We start from the raw sequence: 23,548 nt of genomic DNA on the forward strand, positions 1-23,548 counted from the left end.
GGTGTCCCTCCTGTCGTCTTCGCTCCGACGTGTCACCTGTGGACTCCGACTTCTCTTTGAGCCCCGAGCCAGAACCCTTAGCTTGCGCTTCTCTTTCTGCTCTTGCGGCCTCCACCTTCTCGAGGAAAAAGCCCACCCTCCGGAACGCCGCTGTCGCTGCTCCCGCTCACGCCACAGCCGGCTGTCCGCACCCCGCGGCGGCCGTCAAGAGAGCCGAGGGTTGAAACGCTTCCCTCGAGGAGGCCGCTGAGGTCTTCGTAGCCGACCTCGAAACCACCATCTCTCGCAGCTTTCCCCTGCATCTGAGTGTTCCGAATAATCAACCCCGTGCCATCCACATTCCACTGTCCTCGCTTCTCAACGTTCTCAGAGGTCATGGCGTCGTCGAACAACGCAGCATGCGCAGAGTTGCCGAGATGAGAGGCTTCAGGCGCACACTGAGAAGTGCTGCGGCCTGACGAGCAGACGCCATCCAGCGCCTGCGCAGCGCTTGCCGCCCACACATCAGCATCTCTGTTCCTTTCCGCTCTTTCCTCGCCATCAAGTAAAGTCGCCAGCGCCGGCGGGTCTTGCGCCGCTTCCACCAACGGTCCACGCCTCGCCTCCTGCAGATACAGCTTCTGCCACTGTTCTCGGAGCTCCGCCAAATTCTGTGCCTGTCCGGGGCGTGTCTGCACGCGCAGGGCGTCTCCGTCTGGTCCACAAGAAGCGCCGCCAGCTTGTCTTTTTCTCCTTCCCTTTGTCCCTGGTACACAGTCTGCTTCGCTCTTCCCTGCCCCTGAGAACGAGGAACCCGGTTCCTCCGCCCCCGAAGTTGCCCGTGCTCCCCAGCCACGCTCGCCGACTGCTCGGTCGCCATCCTGGCGAGGCGTGGGACGCAGTGCGCCTTCGTTCTCGTTCATCGCGCTCCAGTCCACCTGAAAATCACTTGCCTCGCAGTGACCGCCGCGCAGAAGCTCCTTTAGACTCGGCCGCATCGGTCGTTCCGTTTTGAGAGTCTCCCCTGGCGCGCGCTCTCCCCCGGGGGCCGTCCACGCCTCGCGGCCTTCCGCGGCGTCGCTCTCGCGCTGCCACCGGGAGGCGGGCGCTAAACCCGGGCAGGCTTTCTGCTGCCCTTGCACGCGAGCGACGATGTCGTCGAGGGAGTCGCCGGGAACTGAGCGAGGGCTGCGATGCGCGCCCGGCTGGGATCTCCACCGTGTCTCCTCTCGCGATGGGGGCTTTCCCCACGGGTCTCCCGGAAAGTCGCCCCGGCCAGGCGTCTCCTCTGAGCCGGAAGCGGGGCTGAAACTGTCGCTGCGACGCGGCGCTCGCAAAGGCTGCAGACTCGACTCTCGCCACGAGTGTCGATCGCCCCGTGGCGCCGCCCAGCACGCGCCCAGACCGTCTTCCTGGTTTGAGGGCTTCTGTCCCCGCGAGCCCCGCCGACGCCCGCCGCTCGCGCGTCGCCCGCGTTCGCCCTCGTTCTCCAGCACTTCTTGACGGACTTCCGGTTCTTCTCTCCGTCCGACGTCCACGGCAGCAAGGTCCCCTGCGCCGCGCTCGCTGTGCCCCGAACCTTCGTCTGTCAGGAACTGTTCATCGCTCTTTCTTCTGAAGAGTGAAACCGCATGAGCCTCTTCGGCCGCGACAGCCTGAGCTGTCGCCAGAGCTGCGGCGGCAGAGCCCCACACCCGGCGATCACCCTTCACCCCCGCGGCTTGTCCTTGCCCGCCGCTCGGGCCGACGGCCTTGGGCGAAAACGCAGACAGCACGTCGGCAGGGAGACTCTCTGGCGACGCAGCGAAGGAACCCACGGTCTTCAGCCGGCCGTCGCAAGCTGCCACCAAAGATCGAAGTTGCCTCAGCCTGTGGTCTCGCTTCCCGTCGGAGAGAAGCAAAGGGAGCCTCTGAACACTCACTTCAGCAACCCCTCGGTTGGTCGTGGGTCGCGGGTCTGCGAGTGTTTGCTGTGACAAGTGGGGAGCGTCGAACACGCCGCGTCCCCCATTCCTCGCTGCGACGCCCGCTTCCCCGGCCTCCCTTTTCTCACTAGGCGAAACTACAGAAGTCTGCACTTCTTCCGTCCGCACGGATTCCATCTCCGCCGGCAAACCTCCGTCTGCAGGCGAGAGGGACCGCGACGGCTCCGCCACGCGCGTGCACGCCTCCAGAGCACCGGCTTCACTCTGGAGGGCAGTGCTTGCCGCAGCGACGTCGAGACACATCCTTTCCAGCGCCTGCTTTGTGGCGAGACAGTCGTTCGCACTCATGGTTCGGATACTCTCTCTGAGTCGGGTCAGACACCGTCGCACGAGAGGCACGTCCCCCTTGGGGCCTCGCCTGTAGAAAGATCGAAGAATCGCCAACCAGCTGGGAGCGGACAGGAGAGGCCAGAGTCGCTTTCCGCCCAGTTCCTGGCTAATTCTGTAGAACAGCACTGCGTTGTCTACGCCGAGCGCCGAGAGCGCGTCCAACGCCTCGCACAGACCCTGCGGCGTGAACTCGCTGAGCTGTCGGGTCACCTCGTGGCTCAGAAACGCGACGAGCTCGTCGCGAATCTGTTCATCTTCTGGATCCATTTCCTCTTGGCCGCCGCCGTGGCTGCGCAGCGCGTTAGGATCGACGGCTGAGGCCACGGGGGAGGGCGCGGCAACTCGGGCTCGAGGTGGAGAGGAACGCAACTCCGGGGCGATCTCGCGCCCGCCCCCGCCGCGCGACTGCCCCGCCCTGAGTCTGCTGAGGGCCCTCAGCAAGACGGCGACTTCCTGAGACGTCAAGCTCTGCGCCTCCCCTCGTTGCGGATCCCTCTGTCGGGCGCGCTCGGAGGCGACATCTGAGCGCGAATATGTCAACCGGTGGAGGCGCCGGCACAGAGGCCGCACGAGCCTGGGGGCGTTGTGCAGTCTGCCGCATGCATGCAGCACTTGGGTGATGAAGGGGAGCTCGAGCGTCTCGAGTTCCTCCGGGCACGCCTCGACCCAGTTGGTCAGGCAGGCGAAGAGCCGAGGATCATAAAACCTCAGTCGGGAGCACGCGTTGATCGCTTGCGCCTTTTCCGGCAGACTGAGGCTGCCAAAGTGTTCGCATGCCTTGCGCGTCATGAGCTTGAGAAACGCCTCGTCCACCGCCGCGTCCACTGCCGACGCCCCGTGGACGATCATGATCGTGTCGGGCGCCTCGAGTTTGTCACGCAGGTGCCCCGCATGCTTGAGCAGTTCTTGCCAGAACGCAGGGTTTTTGTACCGCACACGCGCGCCGAGAATGTTCGCCATGAGAGCAGTCGGTCTGGGGGGGAAGTCCTCCAAGAACCGAAGCGTTTGCTCCGCCACGTCGTCGAAGAAAAGGTCATCCTGGATCTCGAGCTTGGCGAACGCGTGGGCGACAGCCACCACGTGCTGCGGCTCGAAATGCGGGAGTTTGTGCGGAATCTCTTCACTCAGGCGTTTCATCAGACGCCGGTGAAAGAAGCCCAGATTCCCGTACGCACTCGCAATGAGGGCCAAGTCCTGCGCGTTCGCGTTTCTCAAGCGCGTCGCCAGCGAGTTGCCCAGTGCATCCAGAAGCGCCGGATCTGAGAAGCGGTGCCGCGCCAAAACGTTCAGGATCAGCGACGCGTGCTTCGGGTACAGAGACGGCGCCAACGCGAGGGCCCGCTCCGCGTACCTAAAGGAGAGACAAAAGAGAAGAAACAAACCGCGCTGCCCGAGCTGGCCGAGCTGCAAAGCGCATGCACACCATCCTGGCGAAGGGCGCAGACCGCGCGTCCCTGCCGGCATCGGAGCTTCCCACCCCCCACACCTCGCCCTCAGCAAAGGCCCCGTGGAGACTCGCCCCAGGGGCGGAAAGAGACACCTGAAAGGGCCGCGCCGCTTGACCGTCGACGCCTAGGCGAGTTCCGCTCCCCGCGTTAGCCTTGCGCGGTCCGTGCATGCGTCTCTCACATCCCATGCTCGCGGCAAACGAAACCACGTCGCCGCAAAACGCCGGGCAGAGACCGCGAGAAACGAAATCCAGGCGGAAGTCGAATGAAGGCCTTCCGGCCTTTCTGCAAGAAGACGCGACGGGTCCCCCACGAGCCTGCCAGGAAGGAGTGTTCCGTGCCTCCAGACGTTTCGTCGAAAAAAGAGATGCAGTCGAACCTGAAGACTCAACGACCGTTCCTTCCCCCAACCAAAACCGCCCTTCTCCCCTTCTCGTCTGAAAGGGCACACGTCGTGGTCTGCTGAGTATCTACATCTACACAGTGATAGTATACATTTACGAATATGCTCTAGTTGCTGCAACATATACATATATATGCATATATATATATATATATATATATCGTCATGGTCTCGGTCGAGGACCAGGCCTTTTGTCTTACCTGGCGAGGAGCTCTCGATCTGAGGCGTAGCCGAATTTGTTTAGAGCGCAGATGAGGACTGTGAGCTTGTGCGCGTCGGCGTTTTCAGGGAAGTAGATTTCTCCCTTCTTGACCAGTTCGATGCCGTCGCGTTGCTTTTCGAACTCGAAGGGATTCTTCACTTTTCGCTCGATTTCGACGTGCTTCCGCTTGCTCGGGCGCGACTCGCGATGCCTCTCCTGCTTCTTCACCCCTCTGCGGCGGCCTCGCCCCGAGGCGAAGGTCCGCAGGGGACAGGCGGTCGGGCCCCAGGCGGTCACGCCGTGGACGCGAGAAAGGGACGGAGTGAACAAAGAGAAACTGTGGCGAGCCGCGAAGCGGAGTCGCGAGGCCGAGGCAGAAGAACAGGAGACAGTTGGAGACACAGACACAGCAGGAGGCGCAAGAGCAGAGGAAAACGAATGGGGCGAGGAATTTAAATGGGGCGAAGAAAGTGAATGGAGCGAGGAAAATGAATGGAGCGAGGAAAACAAACGACTCGACAAAGTTGACGGCACCACGGAGAAGGCTCTTTGTTGAAGGAAAACGAGAGCAGAGCGCCTTTGCCTTGCAGCGACGTGCCCGTCGCCTAGTCCCTGAACAGGTGCGCTGGCAAGGCACGGCGACTGCGGTTCCACGGAGGTGAAAACAGGCTTTCGTCCCCGAGAAGAGAAGTGAAGAGGCGAATCGGAAGAACGAGTCGAGGAAGGAAAACATGAGCGAGAAAAGGGCTTGTCGCCGATCCCCTTTTCAGCCACTCTGAGCCGGAATCGGGGAGAAGACGCGCCCTCGACGCCTGGAGCGTCACTGGACGGGCCGGGAGGGTCCGGCCGCCGGCCAGCTTTCTCAGAGAAGCTTCGGAGGGTTAACGTTCCGTCTTCGCGCGGGACGCAGAACTGCAGGCGCCCGCGTCTCCTCGTGGCGACTCGGTGCGCCAAAGAGGCCTCCATGGCTGTCATTTTGGGGCGACGGAAAAGGCTCTCTAGTTTTTTTCCTCGTGTTGGAGAAAAGGAGAACCGAAAGCGCGCTCCGCCGACCCTCGTTGAGCTGCTACAGACGAACGACACGGCGAACGGAGAGACGCCTGCCGGCCTCGTGTCCGTTGCTGACAAGGAAGCAGAGAGGCGACTGCGGAGAAGCTCGACTTGCGGCCTCTCTGAGCGGAACACACGAGGAAAAGCGGCTCTCGCTTCCTCAATCGAGGAGAGGGCTTCAACGTAAAAACAGGGAGGAGACGTCGCCGGCCTTTGTCAGCGAAGGAAGTCACGGACACATTTCGGAAGGAAGGGAGACTTCACAATCTTCAGAGCAGCAGTGACGGAAACTGGGATCGGAGCGACGTGAACGAGGCCTCTGTTTTTTGTGTCCATGTGGGTTTGTCTCTCCATTTTCTCTGTGCATTTGGCGAACGAAGTCTTCAGACGAACAGCCGAGGCACACCACACCGACGCTGGACAGCCATCTCGACTTCACTTCAAACTTGGCCACCCTGAGGCTCTGTGACGCGGTCCCCCTTCGAGCGTCGATTCTCGTCAGAAACGCTCTCTCTCTCTCTCTGCCACATTCCCCCCCGCGTGGCTCGGAACCGCGCTTCCTCCACTGCACGGCGCACCTTCTGCGTCTTTGCGTCTCGTCCACCCCTCAGGAAAGCGGCGTCTCCCTCCCGGGGGCCTCCAGCAACAAACTGCGACTGACGGCGACACCGGAAGAGGGAGAGAGCGGCCGTTTCGCTGAGCACACTCTCTGTTTCCAGCCGGCGACGGCTGAGAGGACCAAACTCGAGAGCCCGGCGCGTTCGACAACAGGAAGGGGGAGCGCAGAAACTTTCGAGAGCCGCCCAACGGCCTTTTTGTCGTAATGTCGCCCAAGCACATCTCAGAAGAGACACAGCCTTCTTCTGGACAGAGAGGACCGCCAGAAAAACGCATGCAGCCTTTTTGCGCGTCCGCCGTCGAGTGTGACGCGACTCTGAAGGAAGTGGAAAAGAACATGAAGGAGAAGAGAGGCAGTATTTTGACTTGTGGAGAGACTCTTTCGAACGTCCGCCGCGAAAAAAGACAACAGAGCTTTTCCGGCTTCTCCCTTCCCCGAGTCCCGGGCCCCCGAGGAGGCGTGTGTCTTCTCTCTGATTCGCCAGCGTCGAGAAAAAACGCGAGTGCATCTTTTCTCATACTCGCGGCGTGAGAGAAGCCGGCGCAAGTCCCTCACGAGACAGGACGGTCGCAGCCCGCCCTTCTTCTGGGGTTGCTACCGTGTTAGGAGACGCCGTCCGATTGAGGGGGAGACACCCACCAGCTTTCTCGCGAAAAAGGGAAATTCCAGTCGCCGAAAAAACCGCCAATCGCCGTGCCGCGATTGGCGAGAGCCTGCACTGTTCTTTTCCTCTCGCACCCCCTGCGGCGCTCCGTTCCAGTTCCACACTCTCTCGCCGTCCCCCCTCCTCCGCAGATCTTTGACGTTTTCTGAGGGGGGCGAAAACACCCCACATTTCTTCCACTGTCTCTCCTTCTCTTCCTCGCGCTGGTCTTGCCACTGCGAGACGAGGGAACCGACTCCTGCGGCGCCTCGAGCACTTGCAGAGCGCCGCTCGCAGGGGGGGAGGTCTCCGCAGTCCCGTCCTGGACCTTCGCGAGAGTCCTCCGTCACCTCGCCAAAGTTTCCGCTCCAGAGTCGCCTCCGTTTGCAAGTTTTTCGCGCCGACTGAAAACACCCGCGGCCTCGAACCTCGCTACAATGCGGGCGACTGTCCCGCCCCGCCCGCTGCCTTGGGGCGTCGCTCAACTAAGGTCCTCTCGACTTCTCTTTCTCGCCGCCCTGACCGCTCTCTGCATCTCCCTGCTGTCCCTGTCTCCCCATCTGTCTCCTCCGCCTTGGTCTTTCTCTGCGCTCCCGGCTCTTCTCCCGGCTCGCGCAGGATGACGCAGGCAGTTGCACATCGCCCAGCCTACAGGCTCGGCGGATCGGCTCGGGCGGCTGCTGCGTCTGGGCCAGCGGGGCGCGTCTTTTTTCGCGGACAGAGTTGGCAGCTTCGCCCGAGAGAAACCGGCCGTCTTCGCCCTGACCTCGGCGGGGCTCGGCCTGGGGCTCTGGGCGGGGGCGAAGGCGAGGCGCGACGGCCTCGTCTTCTCGCAAAACCCGCACGAGTCGCTCTTCCCTCCTCCGGAACTCTACGTTAGAACCCGCTTCCTCAGCCAGGCCGCACGCATCCCTCGTCGAGAAGCTTTCCTGTTTCCTGAGACTCCTCCAGCGCCCCCAGGGGGTCCAGCCGACGAAAGCGGAAACCTTCGCGAGAGAGAGGCCGGGGCAGGAGAGGGAGATGCGGACCAAACTGCATGCGCAGTCGAGGGCCGTCCTGCGTCGATCTCCGCGCTGCTGACGGAACTTCTGCCGCCTGAAGTCTTTGCTCCACAGCCGAGCGCGCGACGCTCGTCTCTGCGAGCTCTGCGCTCTCCCCTCATCCACGTGGGGCGAGGGACAGCTGCGTTCCGCCACGCCTCGCGTCTTCTCCTCGGCTTCGATCCTCGAGTCTTCTCAGCGGACCGCCGGGGAGAGGCCCCGCGAGGCGAGATCATCGCTGTGCACGTCGTCACGGCCAAAGACTTCACCTCGGACACAAGCGACCGGTCAGGCGGCCGCGGCGCCTCATGCCTTTCTCAAGGAGACAGAGAAGAAGAGCTTCGCGTGGGAGACGCCGCCGCCCTTCTTCTTCGACGCGGGTCTCTCCGGTGGCGACTCGTACCCCTCACAGTCGCGTCGCGGGAAAGGAACTGCGCACTCGTTCTCGGGGGACCGGCTGAGGAAGCCGCCGGAACCGCAGAGGCCGCGGTTTGCATGCAGCCAAAAGAGACCGAGTTTACGAGCCAAGGGCGGAGCGAGAAAGCCATTCGCCCTCACGTCCAGGGAGACAGTGAGCGGTCTGAAGGAGGCGCGAAGGAGAAGGACATATGCGAGGAAAACACGAAGCTTGCGCCCTCGACAGTCGCTCTGTGCAGTTCCCTATGGTTCGCCACAGCCCCCAGCGCCGTCTCTTCGGCTTACAGCGGATTCGTCGTGTTCCGCGTTTTCCTCCTTCCCTCGTCGCGCTCGCTGCGCCGCCCCGCGACCCTGCCGAGGCCGACTCGCGCAACAGGCGACGTCTTTGTGGAGGTCTTGGCTGCAAACGAGCAAAGCGAAGAATCGCCCCTCTCAGAAGAACTCCTGCGCCTCCTCGCAGAGCGTCTCGCTCGAGAAATCCGCCGGCAGCTGGCGGCCAGAACGCAGCGACTCCGCGCCCTCGGAGACGAGCGGAGAGACACGCAACCGCGCAGAGTCAGCAAAGACAAAGAAGACAAAGACAGAGAGGGTGAAGACAGAGAGGGTGAAGACAGAGAGGATGAGAAAAAAGACGGAAATGAAGACGACCCAGAATGCGGTAGAGAAGAAGAGAGCGAAGACGATCTGTGGCATGATGCCTCTTACGAGACGTGGCAGAGAGCGACGCCTCGCGTGCGGGCTGGGGCCTCGTTCCTGTCCGCAGAAGACGGTGGTAGAGAAAGGGAGGAGTCTGAATCGATTGTCAGTCCTGGAAAGGGGTCGGGGCCTGGAAGCTGGCGCGCGGAATCCACTCGCCAGCGGGGCGAAGCGTCTTTCTTCCGCGCCTTCCGAGGGCGCCGGAGTTCGCGGTGGACGCAGAGCGCAGCCAAGCAAAAGTTTTTGCAGACGCCTCGCTCTGGAGCGCACTGGAGACCCAAGCCTCCGGCGCCAGGCGGCTGAGGATAAAGCACTGCTGCTCACTTTGCTTCTTCGCGCGTATCTGCCGCAAAGAGCGGGCGAGACAACAGGAGCAGCAGGCGAGCGCGTTCTGCGGAACGGAGAGAAGTGGAAGACGGAGAGAAATCGACGAGGGTAGGCGTTCACGGGAGGGGGAAACGGGCAGCGGATGAAGGTTCCATTGTGGCGGTAGAACAGAGCAGGCCGAGAGTGTACGAACGGCAGAAGGCACTCGTGTTTGGTCCGTCTGTGCGAGCGCGTGACGGGTGTTGCGGGAATCTCTCCGGAGAGGGCGACGCCTCGAAAAGCTCCAGAGGATCTCGGTGTCTTTTCCCGTGTTAAGGAGTGGTGCCTTCCCCCTCGTGTGGGGCAAGCCTGATCGGCGGAGCGCCTGCGAACGGGTTTGTTGAGAGAACAAGGATGATTCACCACTTTGGACTTGCCTCGGGTTTCGGCTGTCGTTTCGTTAGCAGGCACGGTTCAGACGCAAAGGCCTGGTAACGGCCACCACGAGCAGCTTTCAGTTTCGTGCGCGATCGCAGCCCACACTGCTTGTTGTTTCTCTCGCGTCAGTTTCTGGTTCCACGTAGACTTTGGCTCTCACAAAACGCGGCGCTTCGCACACTCCCTGCGAAGACACGCCGAGAGAGAGGCTGGAAACTTCACAGCCGTCCTCAGCGGGGTTGAGACGCACCTCTCAAATGACTGTCTTACCTCGGTCCTCCACTGCCCTCAAAGAAACAGCCTTTAGGTGAAACGTGAGTTGCAGGAAACACAAGAGTACACACGAGTACACACAGCCACGGACGGGTCTCAAAAAGGCCTTTTGCCCTTCACCGTGCCAGGTCCAGAACTGTGTCTCCGCTCTCTGCGCAACCCGTGTCTCTGCTCTGGGGCCGGATCAGGCGAGAAAAGCCCGTGCACTCCCCAGAAAAAGCTTATAAATAATCCTGTTACGAAGACATGCAAGATGTAAACCAGTAGTCAAGCCCTCTGGAGGCTGTGCGGGTCTTCCGCGCTCGCCGCGTTTCTGAAACCGCCCGTGTCCGTGGAGGGCGTTCTGCCCGCGTGATCGTTTGCGTCGGTCGTGACTCTAACTTGAGTATGACTCTAGCTTCTTCCCCAAGAAAAGCGCATATTAATAATCCTGTCACAACTGCCTCGGTTTGCATGTCAGGTGCCCGCGTCGTCAGCAGCCCGTTGTGGCGGCGCCGTGGCCACGAAGGCGTAAAAAAGGCGACAGGACCGCAGCCATCCTCGTGTGTTCTCGTTTACCACTTTCCACGATGTCGCTCTCTTTCTCTCTCTTTCGCTTTCTTTCTCTTTCTCGTTGGCTCTCGCGCAGAATTCTGTGCGTTCTAGAGTCACGCAGCCGCCTCTTTTTGATACGCGTCTGCGTCTCGTCCAAGAGGCCCGCGGTCGAGAGAGAAACGGGGTACAAAGCGCTCGTCTTTCTATGGTGAGAGCTTATGCACCCGTGGGGCCCATCGGCCTCGCTGCGCTTCTCGAGACCGTTCCCGCGGGGTCCGTGAGAGGCCGCCGCAAAGCGCGGGGGAAAAGGGCGAGGAGACACCCTGGCAAAACGGAAAAAGGCCCACAGTCTCTACGCAGCGTCGAGAGCGGGTGGGACATCGTTTCGAGCAAAGAACGGTGTTGCCAAGACAGGGAAAAACGAGCGTGGTTGGGATCCACAAATGCGCGTGTGAGGCCTTCTTCGAGGCTTTCCACCAGACCCTCCAGCATCCGGCCTGGGTCTGCTCGTCGGTTATCCCGGAGACAGAATCTCCACAAAAACGAAGAGACACTGGGACATAGTCTGGGCGAGGACGGCCCAAAAAGCATAACTCCGTGACGCCGCTCCTCTGCCTCGGTCTCTCAGTGGATCTTGTCTTCGGCGTTTCACCACGCGTCGTGCGTCGGGTTGTGGGCGCCGACAGAAGAGAAACCCAGATCGGGTGAGAGAGGAGACCAGGCGGCGCGAGAGACGTGCGTGTGGCAGCATGCGGGGGCGCGCCTTTTGCTTCTCTCCTTTTTCTTGCCAAGCCGCGAGAGCTACAAAGCTTCTCGAGGGACGATAATGTCCACGACGACTCTGCGCCGCTCGTAGGGCAGGACGCGCGCGACAGGCCTTCGATCCTGAACAATTTTCGCCACCAAACAGACAGAGACAGACGGCGGGAAGACTCAAGTGGCTCTGGCCAGCCGTTTGCGGCGAACTGCAAAAAGAAAACAGGACTGAGCAGCCCCGTCCACACGCCTGTGGTGCGTCTCTTGCTCGAATGAGCTCGTTTCTCCCGTCACCCGATTCCTGTCGCTCCCCCCGAGCTCTGGCCTGGGGGCGTCTGTGTTTAATTCACGTGACTCAAAGACTGCGTAACTGATGTTGCGGTTCCTTAGCTGCCGCTTTCTAGCTGACCGCCTCAGTTTCCTATCGCTTCCACTCGCCACTCTCCCCCCACGCGCCCTGCCTCTTCTTCTATCCGTGGGGCTGTGTCTCTCTCGGGCGCCATCACACTCGCTGGTGCTGTCTCTCTTCCGCTCCTCCTCGCTCTCTCTCTCTGGCTGCCTTGTTTTTCCGCCTTCTCTGCCTTTCCTCTGCTCCTTTCTCTGCCTTTCCTCTGTTCCTGTCTCTGTCTTTCCTCTGCTCCTTTCTCTGCCTTTCCTCTGCTCCTTTCTCTGCCTTTCCTCTGCTCCTTTCTCTGCCTTTCCTCTGCTCCTTTCTCTGCCTTTCCTCTGCTCCTGTCTCTGTCTTTCCTCTGCGCCTTTCTCTGCCTTTCCTCTGCTCCTTTCTCTGCCTTTCCTCTGCTCCTTTCTCTGCCTTTCCTCTGCTCCTGTCTCTGCCTTTCCTCTGCTCTCACCTCTACGTGGACAAGACCGTGCTTGTCTAGCTCCTTCAGAAAATGCTCGCGCGTCGCCTCTTCTCGAATTGCGGAACAGAGAACGCAAATGCGCCGCCATTCGCCTCTCGCCCCCTCTCCTCGCTTCTCGCTCTCTTCGCTGTGTCCGCGTTTCTCTCCCTCCGCGCTCTGTCCTTCTTTCTTCTCGTCCTCCTCGAGCGGACAGCGAAGGAGAGTCGAGAGCGCACTGGCGAGCAGTGCGTTGAGGCCTTCGTCGTAGATGAGGTCTGAGCCGACAATGAGGAGAACGCCCGACGTGGATCCGGAAGGAGGTGCCGAGGAAGCGGCGCAAGGCCTCGAATGTGGGCCAGCGCAGAGTTGCCGTCGCGCGGCTTCTCGTCCGGTCGCCTCGCAGATCTTCTTGAGCAGTGCCGGGGCGCGGCGTTTGGCGTCGGCAAAGTCCAAGAGCTCGAGGAAAACGCGTGGACACAGAACGCGCGCTCTCTTTGTCCCTCCTCGCGCTGTTCCCTGGCGCGCGGAGTTCGTCTCCACTTTCCCTTCCCTCCCCGTCTCCTCTTGCGTGTCTCCCTCCGCTCGCTGCAACGTCTCGGAGCTCCCCCCCCCGGCCTCCACCTTCCCGTCGGATATTCGTGCGTCTCTTGCCCCGCGCTCCTGGGCCTTCGCCTCTGTCTCGTCCGAGGCGTGCGCGTCGGCTTCGTCCAGGCCTTCTCGGGCAGACTGGGCGAACCCGACAACTGCGTTCCTGCGCAGGTTCGCGGCGCAATTTGACAAGATGCTCGGTAAAAAGTCGGAAGCGACGTACACGCAGCAGGACGACAGACGCGCGTCTGTGGTGCATCCCAAAGCGGGCGGAGACGCCGCGACTGCCGAGAAAGCGCCTAAGGAGTCGGAAGACGGCAAGGAAGCAGAGACGCGAAGTTCAGAGTCCCTGAATGCGCTCCCCGATGCCCCAGCGGTCGCCTCGTCTGGCCCAGACTCGCCTTGGAAGCAAGAAGCCCGTGCAGGCGCACAGAGAACCGACGCCGTTACCCCCAGACCACTTCCCAGCTCCAAAACACTCAGCGGAGCAAAGGCTGCACGGCACCGAGAAGACAGGGGCGCCAAAGGAGGGGACGACGAAGCCAAAGAAGAAGAAAGAGTCTGACGAGAGTGAGGAGTGCGTCTCCCCGTCACGCCGCCGTTGTCGCTGAAGTCCTCATCGCCTGTGTCTGGCCCTTTCCCGCGTTCGCCTGCTTCCACGGGTGGCTCCGGCAGCACGCCAGGTTGGGCCGCTTCGATTTTCTCCAGCATCCTCCGACTCCACGATCGCTCCGAGTTTTGCTCGCCCGCCTGGCAGCAAGTATCGTTCGGACAGGCGCGCCCCGCGGTCGCCTCGCCACCCGCGTTTCGCTCTCCGTGCGCTCGCGTTCGGGACCAGGCGGCGCCGCAACAGCACTGAGCTCCCGTGGCGGAAGAAAAGGGGAAGCGGAGCGAAGCGCACGCAGACGCGAGCGCTTCGAGGTCGCCTTGCGGCACGCGAGAGGATGCGCCAGCGAGAGAAGGACAGAGACAAGAGAGACAGCGAAACTGATGGCCGTAGGAGGCGAGGTACTCGACGAGGAAGAATCCGGCGGTCCAGGTGCGCAGGCCGAGCTCATTGCGGCACGGCTGAAGGGAAAGCAGAGGAGAGAAAGAGAAAGAAAGAGAGGGAGAGAAAGAGAAAGAGAGAAAGAGAGGGAGAGAAAGAGAGAGAGAAAGAGAAAGAGAGAAAGAAAGAGAGGAAGAGAGAAAGAGGAAGAGAGAAAGAGGAAGAGAGAAAGAGAAAGAGAGAAAGAGAGAGATAGGGAAGCAGGATGAACGCTGGAAAGCAACGAACAGGGCGAGAGTTAGCTTCTGTCCACCTGGGCACACACGCGCATATCGACGGGAATGGGCCAACGCAACTCTCAGCGTACCGAAAGCGGCAAAACGCGAACCGGTGGAGAGAATAAGAGAGCAGGAAGAGGAAGAAGAGGAACACGAAGAGAGGGAATGGAGGAAAAAAGAAGTGAAGGCAAGAAAATGAAGAAAGGGTGAAAAGGTGAGGAGATGCAGAAGAGCGTACGGGTAGAAAAGGCGCAGCAAAGAAGAGTAACCGATAAAAGAAAGAGACACCCGTAGGACTGACGACTTTCGGGCCCCGTACCAGAGTCCGGAACGTGAAGACCTGAGGAGGGCGTGCGGCGTCGAGCGTCTCGTAAGACACAAACGGCTTATCAGCGAGGTCGTCGCATTTGCTGTACGCGCTCACGTGTCTGTAAGCAGAGCACAAAGAATTGCCAGGAGAGCGACCGTCAGCCTTGGGCTCCGTCGCGCCTCCCAATCCTTGCGACTCAGCGAACGGCGGCGCGGTGAGGCCGGAAACCTGGAGCTCTTCCTCTGGGGAACGCGAATAGGGCTTGCACACCGACCCCCCTTCTCGCTTCCCGAGCTTCCTATCTTCCCTTACACCGTCCCCTCGCCAACGGACACGGAACCGCAGTCGCACAGACAGCGAGATAGAGAGACAGCGAGGGAGAGGCGGAAAAGGAGACAGGGGTGCTGCGGAGAGCCAGCAACGCCTAGGTACTTTGCCTCTGGACGCACTCAAAAACGGCTGCGGCGAATCGGTCAGAAAGGGGGAGTTGCCGGAGTTCCGCGGCCGCGTAGAGGCACTTGAGGAGGGAGACCAAGTAGGCCTTGGGGGGCGGTGCGTCTCTTAGGGGAGGCGAGACGAGGAAGTCGACAAACAGATCCTGCATCTGGAGGATCGGCGCCACATAAACAGGAGGACACGCAGAGACAGGTGTGGAAAAAAGCGGAGTCTCTGGTCTTTGGGGTGCGCTTTTCAGTTCCCGTCACAGGGCCATGCGCGGCACACAGACGGTGGTGCACGTGCGTCTCGCTGCCGCTTCCAGAGAAACGAATCGCACTCGAGAGGGAGCACGGCTGCGCAGCGACGAGAAAAAGCGCGGCATATTCCAGAGCGGAAGAGACGCGCTCTGTTTCCCCGAGAAGAAGCTGAGGCAGCGGGGACTGAAGGCGTCGCTTCGGTGCGCCGTCTCTCCGGTGGCAAAGCTGCACTTGCACGGGGTTGTTCAGTTTTTTCAGCACGGCGAGAAAGCCGCGGCGCGGCCTCCTGGCGCCTCTGGGCAGGGCGCAGTGGACTCACTTCGAGACTCTTCAGAAGCCCGAGGAAAGTGCATATCGCGGTAACCTTTTGCATGCGGGCCGTGCGCATGATGCTACGTCGAAGCACTGCCAGCAGAGCTGCCTCGACGGCTCGTCGCTTCAGCGCCTCTCCTGGCGCGTGCGCAGACGACGACAGGCCAGGCGGCGCGGCGGGCGACTCCGCAGGAAACGAGGAAGAAGAAGCGGGCGAGCGGCGACCGGGAGAAGACGAGCAAGGTGCGCGGGGCGCAGACGCGGCCGAGAGCTCCGGAGGCGAGGACGCGCTCAAACCCTTCTCCGGCGAAGCCAGCGAAGGCTCTGGAAGGCAAGAAGAGCCCGACGAGAGAAGAGAAGGAGACGAAGAGAGAGACGGGGCGGAAGAAGGGAAGGGTGAAACGGAGGAAGACTGTGGAAGGCTTTCTCTCTCGTGCGACTCAACAGAGGTTCGCGGCGGTCGCCTCCCCCATCCACGGCGATGCTGACTCCGGAGGAACCTGGAAACCTCCTCGTCAGGCCAGGCTGTCTCTACCCCTCGTGCTCGACGCAGCCTGGGAGAAGGTGAAGACGTGCACTCGCAGATGGAAGAGCCGGCAAGTCCACACCCTTGCAAAGATGGAAGTTCGCATGCCGCTGGGAGAGGAGCGAAGGTGACTTCGTCTGTTTCACAGTCGTGTTGCAGATTGCAGAAGGCTAAGGTGAGGTCGCGGAGAGACGGTTCATCTGGTCTTTTCTTGTCGTGGGATTTCTCTTCTTCCGCGTGCTGATGTGCGGCATCTCCTCTTCCTTTCCGCGCCTTCTCTCTCTGGGCATACCGAGAGAGAAGCACGTCGACGTCGAGAAGGCGGCTGAGAGTCGCATACACTTCCTCTTCCGTCAGCGGTCTCCGCGCGTCTCTTTTTCTCCAGGACTTCAGCCGCGTTTCTTCTCCCTCGGAAGCCTCGTCATCTTCGGGCCTGTCCTTCTCGCAGAGAGCGTCCTCGAGCCGCACGGGAAAAAAAGAGAGGCTCCGCCTTCTCCCTTCCCCCTCATCGTCGCTCGACGCGTTTTCCGCGTCTTCCTCCTCAGTTAATTCTGCACAGTCTGCCGTGCTGCACGAACTGCGAGGCTTCGAAGACGGCGTCGGAGGCGCAGAAAAATGCTCCCCTGATGAGCTCTCCGTCGCCGCGAACCCCAAAGAGGCAGAAGAAGAGGAAGAAGAAGCAGAGGAGGAACAAGAAGAGGAGGAAGACGACGAAGAAGAAGAGGAGGAAGAAGAGGAAGAAGAAGAAGAAGAAGAAGAGGAAGAAGAGGAAGAAGAGGAAGAAGAAGAAAAAGAAGAAGAGGAAGAGGGAGGAGGAGAGGGAGGAGGTGAGGGAGGAGGAAAGGGAGGAGGAGAGGGAGAAGATGAGGGAGTCGCTGTGTGTCTTCCGGCAGCAGTTAGAGAGGCAGGGGCTTGTTTTCCACTGTCTTCGTTGGTTTCTGGGCCGCCAGCAGCGGCGCCCGCGGCGGTTTTAACTTGCATCGTCTCGGGGGTAGACGGGAAGAAGCGATAGAGAGGAGCGAGCGTGTTTCGCCCGGAGACGGCAACAAGACGAGACAGAGAAGAAGCACGAGAGGAGACAGGAAGAAAGGGATTGAAGGGACAAACGATCCAGAACGAGCCGGAAAAGGTGAGCAGAAAAACGCCAAATGCGCACGCGCGAGAGAGGGCCAAGAGAGAGGGGAAAAGCCGGGAGAACGGCTCACCTCACAGAGAGCAAACGGAGACAGAGAGACGGAGAGACACGGAGAGAAGAAGAGACAGGCGCGGGTCAGGGCGCCTGTCCGCGCATGCAGAGCGGAGAGAGAGAGCGCTGAGCAGGTCCAGAATGTGAGGAAAGACACCGGGAAAAGCGGAGATCACCTGCGAGCAAAAGGAAAGAAAAGGCGGAAAACTGAATGGGCGCACGAGCACAGGAAAATCGCGGCCTCGGGGGACCCAGCTGTTCCGCGGTATAGGGAGACACATGCATCTGCATGCTTGTGCAGTCGCTGCATGCGGAGAAAAAATCCTGGAAATAACTTTTTTCTTCTGGCTAGCCTCGCTTTTAGAGATCGCGCGTCAGGAAACGTCCTCTTTTTTTGAAAAGGACAAATTGGTTCTCGACTTTCTCCCGCGCTACTGGACGGCTTTCCTCCGTTCTGTCACCGAGCAGAGAGCGACAAGCTTCCGTTTCTCAAACACACAAAAGCGTCTTCTTCCCTTCCAACTCGCGGTCTTTGTGTCGCGTCAAACGGCGCCCGAGGAGTCTGCAAGGTGACACATTTCTGAGCCGGAGCAGGACATGTCACCATCTGCATGGGGTGGGACCGTTGTTGGTCTTGATTCTGAGTTTCCCGGCAGGCCCCGGCCACGCGTTGTGTCTCTCTTCTTTTAGGGTGTTGCTCCTCGTTTTTTTCTTTCCTCCCAGGCATGCGTTCATTGAAGTGATAATCTGTGAAGGCGTTCCGCCTTTCTTTTCGATGGCGCGGCAGGCGCGCTCTCTTCTTCCCCTCCTGTCTTTGGCGCTCATGCTCCTGTCCACTTCTCTCTTCACCACTTTTGGAGCCTGATTCCTATTTCTGTTTCAGTCACTGCAACATTTCCTTCTCTCCATTTCTCGCGCCTCTTGGCGCCCATCCCGCTTCCTTCCCCTTCTGGCTGCACTCCTTTTACTCCGGTCGTCTCGGGCGACTTCTCTTCTCTGTTGATTCCCCATCTCTCTTGGTCATCTTCTTCTTCTCTCTATCGCGGTAAATTGCATCGCCCTGCTCCGCTCATCGTCCTTTGTTTCTCCTCTCTTTTTTTCGGCGTTCGCTCCTTTCGTCTGTCTCCTTCTCACCTTTCCACTCCGGATGGCGGCGCGTGTCGAGACGGGGCCTCGAAAAATCCCGGCAGGCGCCTGGCTGGGCTTTGAGGCACTCCGCTTCCTCTCCAGCGCCTCCCGCGCCTTTGAGTTAGAGAGACAAAACCGCCAACTCGCAGGAAATCCAACAGGACGGAATCGCTCTTCACACGCTCCCCTGCATTCTTCTACTAGACCCTCTCCGTGTTCGGCGTGCTCCACGCCTTCTTCCTCGTTCTCTTCTTCCTCTTCCTCTTCTTCCTCTTCTTCCTCTTCTTCCTCTTCTTCTTTCGCTCAATCCCCTTTGGAGGTTTGCGAGGAGGCGGCCGCGAGACGCCTTGCCGGATCGCCGTCGCTGGATCGGCTTCTTTTCCTCTTTCTCCGAGCTTCCCGACCTCCAGCGGGGAACACCCACCACCTGCGTGCGCAGGCGCCGTGTGCTTCTGAAGACTTCGCGCATGCAGATCCCTTTCTGTTCGCGTCGCTTCTTTCTCTCGTCCTCGAGGGAGGCTCTGCGCGATTTCCATTTCTTTTTCAACACAATGAAGGGTGCACAGGAAACCGAATGGACCTCACCAACGGAGATACCGGAATTCATTCTTCCCCTGCTGCGTCTCTTTCATCTCCCCTCGTTTCGCGGTATTCTCCTCCGCCAGCTTCTCCCTCTTCTCCCGCTTCTCCCTCTTCTCCCTCTTCTCCCGCTTCTCCCGCTTCTCCCTCTCTTTCTTCTCTTGCTTCTTCCCTTGCTTCGTCTCCGTCTTCTTCTCTTGGTTCTCAATCCTTCCTGCCGGCGTGCTCTGGTGTGCAGCCGCAGGGGGAGCCGCTGGCGTCTCTCTCGCCGCCGTCGGCCTCGTCCCCCTGTTTCAAACTCTACAGTGAGCGCCGGTCTCATCACCTGCGTCCGTGTGAAAGCCGTGCCGCGACGGTCCAAGGCGCCGCGACGCTTCCCACGCCCTCCTAATGCTGGCACAAGTCTCTTCCTCTCTGTCTGTCCGTTGTCCGGCTCGCTCTCTTGCCTGCATTTCCCTCTCCCTTTCTTGCCGGTTCCGCTCCCTTGCTGATGCTCTCGCGTTTGTGTTTTTCCCCCTGCGTTTCCCGTGCAGTTCGAGGCGTGAGTCGAAGCGAAGATCCTTCGTCGCTCCGTGAGCGATTCGCCGCCTTTGGAGGCATTTCCGATTTTCAGTTCCGCGGCGGCTACGCCTTTGTGACGTTCGCCGCAAAATCGGCCGCAGAGGCTGCGCGCGCGGCGCTCCATGGGTCGGTCAGCGGCTGCCGAGAGAAGAAGAAACTGGACATTCACTGGGCCAAGACCTCGAGTGAGGCGCACGCACAGACAGGGGAAACCCGCCGCAAAGGGCCGGAACCCTGCGAGACAGAAGAAGACGAAGCAAAAGGGAAGGAAGGAAGAGAAAAAGAGGAAAAGGAGGAAAGAGAAAGAGAGAACAAAGAATACGGCCGCAAAGTGCACGCGAGCGAGGAGAGAGACGAACGAGAAAGGAACGGAGAAGGATTCCCGGCGGTGAGAGGTGGAGAGCGAGGCATGAGAGAAAGAGAAGGGACGGAGGGAGAGACGCGTGAACCCAGCGCAGGGAGAGGCCAAGGAGAAAACGCCGAGAGCGAGCGCAGAGGAACGCAGGAGACGCCAGGACGAGCGGCCGCCGAGGAAACTGAGCCCCGGGAGAAACGTGGGCGAGGCACGACGGTGCGAGAAAACGTGTCACGTGGCGGTGTGAAACGGTCGCCGGAGAGTCCGACGAGGCCGACCCCCGAAACGAAACTGCAGGAAACGGCGGAAGAGAGGCACGTGCTGATGAGGCGTCTGAAGTACGTCACCAAGTTTGTTCGACTTCTTCATGGCCAAGACAAACTGCTCGAGTTCCTGAGAATTGTAAGCTTTTCGGTGCCAGACTCTACTTTTTCAAACCCTTCTTTGTCTCTTTCGCGCGTTTCCTCTCCTGTGTCCTCTCGGACGCGAGGCAGAGACAGCCGGGAGCGGCGGCCCGTTCTATTCTCTTTGATCGGACACGTTCGTCGCCTTCGCTTTTCTCGCGTATTGTCACTTTTGCATTTCATTTCCGTCTTGCTCTCTTTCTTCTCTCTCGGACGATCGCGTTGCAGTGGCCGAGTCCGGCGGCGCTATTCCGGGTTCTTCAGCGGCTTCTCGTGCATTGCACCTTTTTTTGCTCGTCTTTTCTTTCCCCTCTTTACTTCACGTTTTCTTTTTTGTTTTTCCCGCAAGCGTTCTCTCCATTTTCTCCTGGTATTTCTCTCCATATGTTCTCTTCCATCTTTTGCCTAGTTCCCTCGGTAGCCAATCCGCTGCTCTTCCTCGGGCGGTGAAACGAACCGACAGACCAAATCTGTGCTAGTCAGCTCTGTTAAATCGTGTTACGCGTTTGTTATTCTCTCCCCCCTGGGTGTAAAAGCGTGATGCCTGCGCGTCGTTTCTACAAACATCTATTCAAAGCATGTCTGTGTGTCTAGCTCTCGGCGTGTACTTGTGATTCGGCTCCAAGAGAGTTCACTATTAAGGCACGTGAAAATAGGGGACTGCGTTTATTCCTGAGAAAGCGACCGGGAAACCCTCAATGCAGACTGCATCCCTCCGTCCTTTCGTGCCTCTGTTGTCATTCCTCCATCGTTGCCTTTCTCTTTTCCACCCGTTTTCGTCTTTCGCGGGTCAGGTCTCACGTGGCGACGGAACTGCCGTCTTAAAGGAAATCTCTGAATCCTTCGCCGCCGTCTCAGCTACGTAAGGCAGGGGCGTCAAGCAAACGGACCCGACAAGCTTCGCGCGTTTTTTCGTGTTTCTTTCCTCTTTGTGAAAACGCGGAAAAAAACAGACACAGCCAGGCTCTCCGCGACCGTCGCCCTGCTGCCCCCGCACGCCGAATGTGCACGACTGCATGCGCTACTCCACCGCTCTGCGCATATACATATATATGTATATGTATATATATACATGTATATATATGCATATATATATATATATGTATATATATGTATGTTGTTGTATGTATAAAAGATGCACACAAGGCTGCAAGCATGTGTGGAGACTCGCGTGGACGTCGTGTGTTTTGCTTGTGCCTGTTCGCTTCTTCGAAGGCGCGTGCTACTGCAGCTTCCGACTGCGTCAGTGGAGAGGAAAGGCTCTGGAGAGACTACAGAGAGGAAATAAGACACAGTCGTGCGCTGCCTCATGCACTTGGATACGACGCATGCACCCAACCACCGCATGCAGCCAACCGCCGCATGCAGCCAACCGCCGCATGCAGTTCTTTGCATGCATCTTTCTTTTTTCTGCGTCGAGTTTCCCTTGCATACAATTCCTGACGTAGTGTTCGTGTTTCGCGTGTGTAGGTTGGAGGCCTGCAAGACGTGTCTCGGCGAGGATTTTCGGAAGCTGCGCACGCGCGTCTTCATTCCCGGTGACGGCAAAGTGCCGGTGAGAGACTCAAAGGCCTTGGAATGCTGCGTTTTTGCCGCCCGTCTTTATTTCTCCTCTCGCGTGCGAGCTTTCTTCTCTGGCCAGTTTTCTCCGTCTCGTTCTGAAACCCCCTCTTGCAAACGTCCCAGCGAGACCGCAAACAGAAAAAACGGGAGGCACGTCTCTGGTAGTGTTTGGCGAGAGAGCCTGGAAGGTCGCGTGTGTCCGTCTGAGTTCTGCGACTTCCGTGTTTTCGCGCAAACCTGTTGTCTCAGAGAACGGCCGCGTCACTCTGCATCCAAACGCCTGCAAGTTGGAAGTGTACATCCATCGACCCTCGCATGCTCGGCGAGGGACAGGAAGCCGCGTTCTACGGGGCGCACGTCGCTGCTCGAATTCGCTGTTTCCGCTCGCTGTCTCAAGACTTCGCGCTTCGTCTCCCCGCGACGCCCGCTCCTGGCTCAGGTTCGGGGACTCCGGTTTCGTTGGTCCGTGCGGAGAAAGAAGAAGGGGTGGCGAAGGAAGAAGACTCCGAAGAAGTCGACCTGTGTGTTCTGATGGCAGTTCACTCGCACGCGCCGCTGCAAGAGTTTTTCGAGCGCATGCAGCGAGCGTATGCGCGGCGCTCGCGCTGTGGTTTTCTCTGCGTCTCCCTGCCTTGCTGCGGTAAGCCATTGAGAGAGACGTCTCCCGCTCTTGCTCAGGGGCGCACGCGCGACCGGCCAAGAGGCAAGACGCGGGGATGAGCGGGAAGAGCGGGAAGTGTTCAAATCCCTCCCCGTGCTTCGCCACTCCTCTCAAGGGTTCTCTGAGCTCTCGCGTTTCCAACCAGAGGGGACGCCTTCAGAACAGGGTGTCCCGCTCTTCGCAGACGTGTCGACTCTTCCGCACGCCCCTTTCATTCTGCTCCATTCCAGTGTTTGTCGCTTATGCCATTTGTCGATGCGCACACCCACCTATATATACACACATATATATACATATATACATATATACATATATACATATATATATATATATATATGTATTAGGATCCAGTCAGCATCACAGAGGTCCATTATTTGTGTACGTGTATATATACAGTTTTGCATATGCATTCTATTTGCATCAACATATGTATTAACATGCATGAATCTTCACATGCTGTAGGTACGTAAATAGATTCGTTTTTGTGCATACACAGGATGTGTACGTGCATGTATGCACACTTGCAGATATGTGTGTGCATTTGCGCTGGTCTTGCCTGGTGAAATGAAATCACTTTTCCACAGGCTCGGAAGGCTTTCTGGCCCAGGCTCCGGTCCTGCGCTTCGAAGACCCTGCCGTGCTCTCCGAGTGTCGCGAGGTTCTCGTCTACTTTTCCCCCAGTCAAGCAACGGAACTTTCTCTTTAAGTTTTTTGCAGAGTTCCGCCCTCATATCACGCCGCAGACGATCGGGACGTGACTCCCTCAAACTGAGACTCTCCTCGCTGCTGTAGCGACGTAACAAGAAGCCCATATATATATATATATATATGCATGATCGTGCTGAAATATATATATATATATAGATAGATAGATAGATAGATATTGGTATCTATGTGTGTGTGCCATGGTGCATGTGCATCCATGCATTGTATTCCTGAAGAGAGCATGCATTCTGCTCTCGCGCCCCGAAAACGGATAAAGCGCATCTCAGGCCTCACCAAAAGCGGGTCTTTTTCCGTGTCCCTATGCATTTTAGCGGCATACCCGTATATATATATATATATATATATTTATTTATATATAGTTATGTGCGTGTATTTCACACCTACAAGTGTACGTGTGTTTGAGGGGGTTCGGACTGTTGTTTCCTTGCAAAGAGGAGATCGTGTTCGCAGCAGAGGCCGCTCTTTGTTCTCACGACTCGGAGGCACTTTTTCGCGTTTGGACCTTTTTCGCGTTTGGATTCGTCGCGCGTATCGCGTCTCTCGCGCGGCGAACTCCCATCCCAAAAAGCAATGTCAGTCTGACTCCTCTCTCCACGCCGGTGCATAAGCATATGTATATATATAGGCATAAATATGTGTATGTGTATGCCTATATGTATATATATGTATATGTGGAGGGCGATTGAGCTAGAGATATAAGTATATAAAAGTATGTGTAGACATGTGT

At 58.8% G+C, this 23,548-nt stretch overlaps 4 protein-coding genes across 4 annotated transcripts; 2 read left to right on the top strand and 2 right to left on the bottom strand.

Moving 5' to 3' along the window:
• Positions 1-77: 77 nt before the first annotated feature.
• On the bottom strand, positions 78-5,322 carry NCLIV_009070 (conserved hypothetical protein; the record flags this gene model as incomplete). Its single annotated transcript, XM_003880422.1, has 2 exons — positions 78-3,645; positions 4,346-5,322. The coding sequence occupies 2 exons, from the start codon at positions 5,320-5,322 to the stop codon at positions 78-80; spliced, it is 4,545 nt and encodes a 1,514-aa protein (XP_003880471.1).
• Positions 5,323-7,096: 1,774 nt separating this feature from the next.
• On the top strand, positions 7,097-9,115 carry NCLIV_009080 (conserved hypothetical protein; the record flags this gene model as incomplete). Its single annotated transcript, XM_003880423.1, has 2 exons — positions 7,097-7,149; positions 7,390-9,115. The coding sequence occupies 2 exons, from the start codon at positions 7,097-7,099 to the stop codon at positions 9,113-9,115; spliced, it is 1,779 nt and encodes a 592-aa protein (XP_003880472.1).
• A 2,049-nt stretch (positions 9,116-11,164) lies between these two features.
• NCLIV_009090 (conserved hypothetical protein) lies at positions 11,165-14,729 on the bottom strand (the record flags this gene model as incomplete). Its single annotated transcript, XM_003880424.1, has 4 exons — positions 11,165-11,248; positions 11,971-13,617; positions 14,135-14,243; positions 14,575-14,729. The coding sequence occupies 4 exons, from the start codon at positions 14,727-14,729 to the stop codon at positions 11,165-11,167; spliced, it is 1,995 nt and encodes a 664-aa protein (XP_003880473.1).
• A 477-nt stretch (positions 14,730-15,206) lies between these two features.
• On the top strand, positions 15,207-22,801 carry NCLIV_009100 (hypothetical protein; the record flags this gene model as incomplete). The annotated part of the gene is made up of 9 exons (XM_003880425.1): positions 15,207-15,581; positions 16,044-16,485; positions 17,728-17,889; positions 18,638-18,856; positions 19,085-19,869; positions 20,666-20,733; positions 21,342-21,426; positions 21,684-22,074; positions 22,680-22,801. 9 exons carry the CDS (start codon positions 15,207-15,209, stop codon positions 22,799-22,801), a joined length of 2,649 nt encoding a protein of 882 aa, XP_003880474.1.
• Between the last annotated feature and the right edge of the window lie 747 nt (positions 22,802-23,548).

Source organism: Neospora caninum, chromosome III, assembly GCF_000208865.1.
Source record: "Neospora caninum Liverpool complete genome, chromosome III".
Classification (NCBI taxonomy): Eukaryota; Apicomplexa; class Conoidasida; order Eucoccidiorida; family Sarcocystidae; genus Neospora; species Neospora caninum.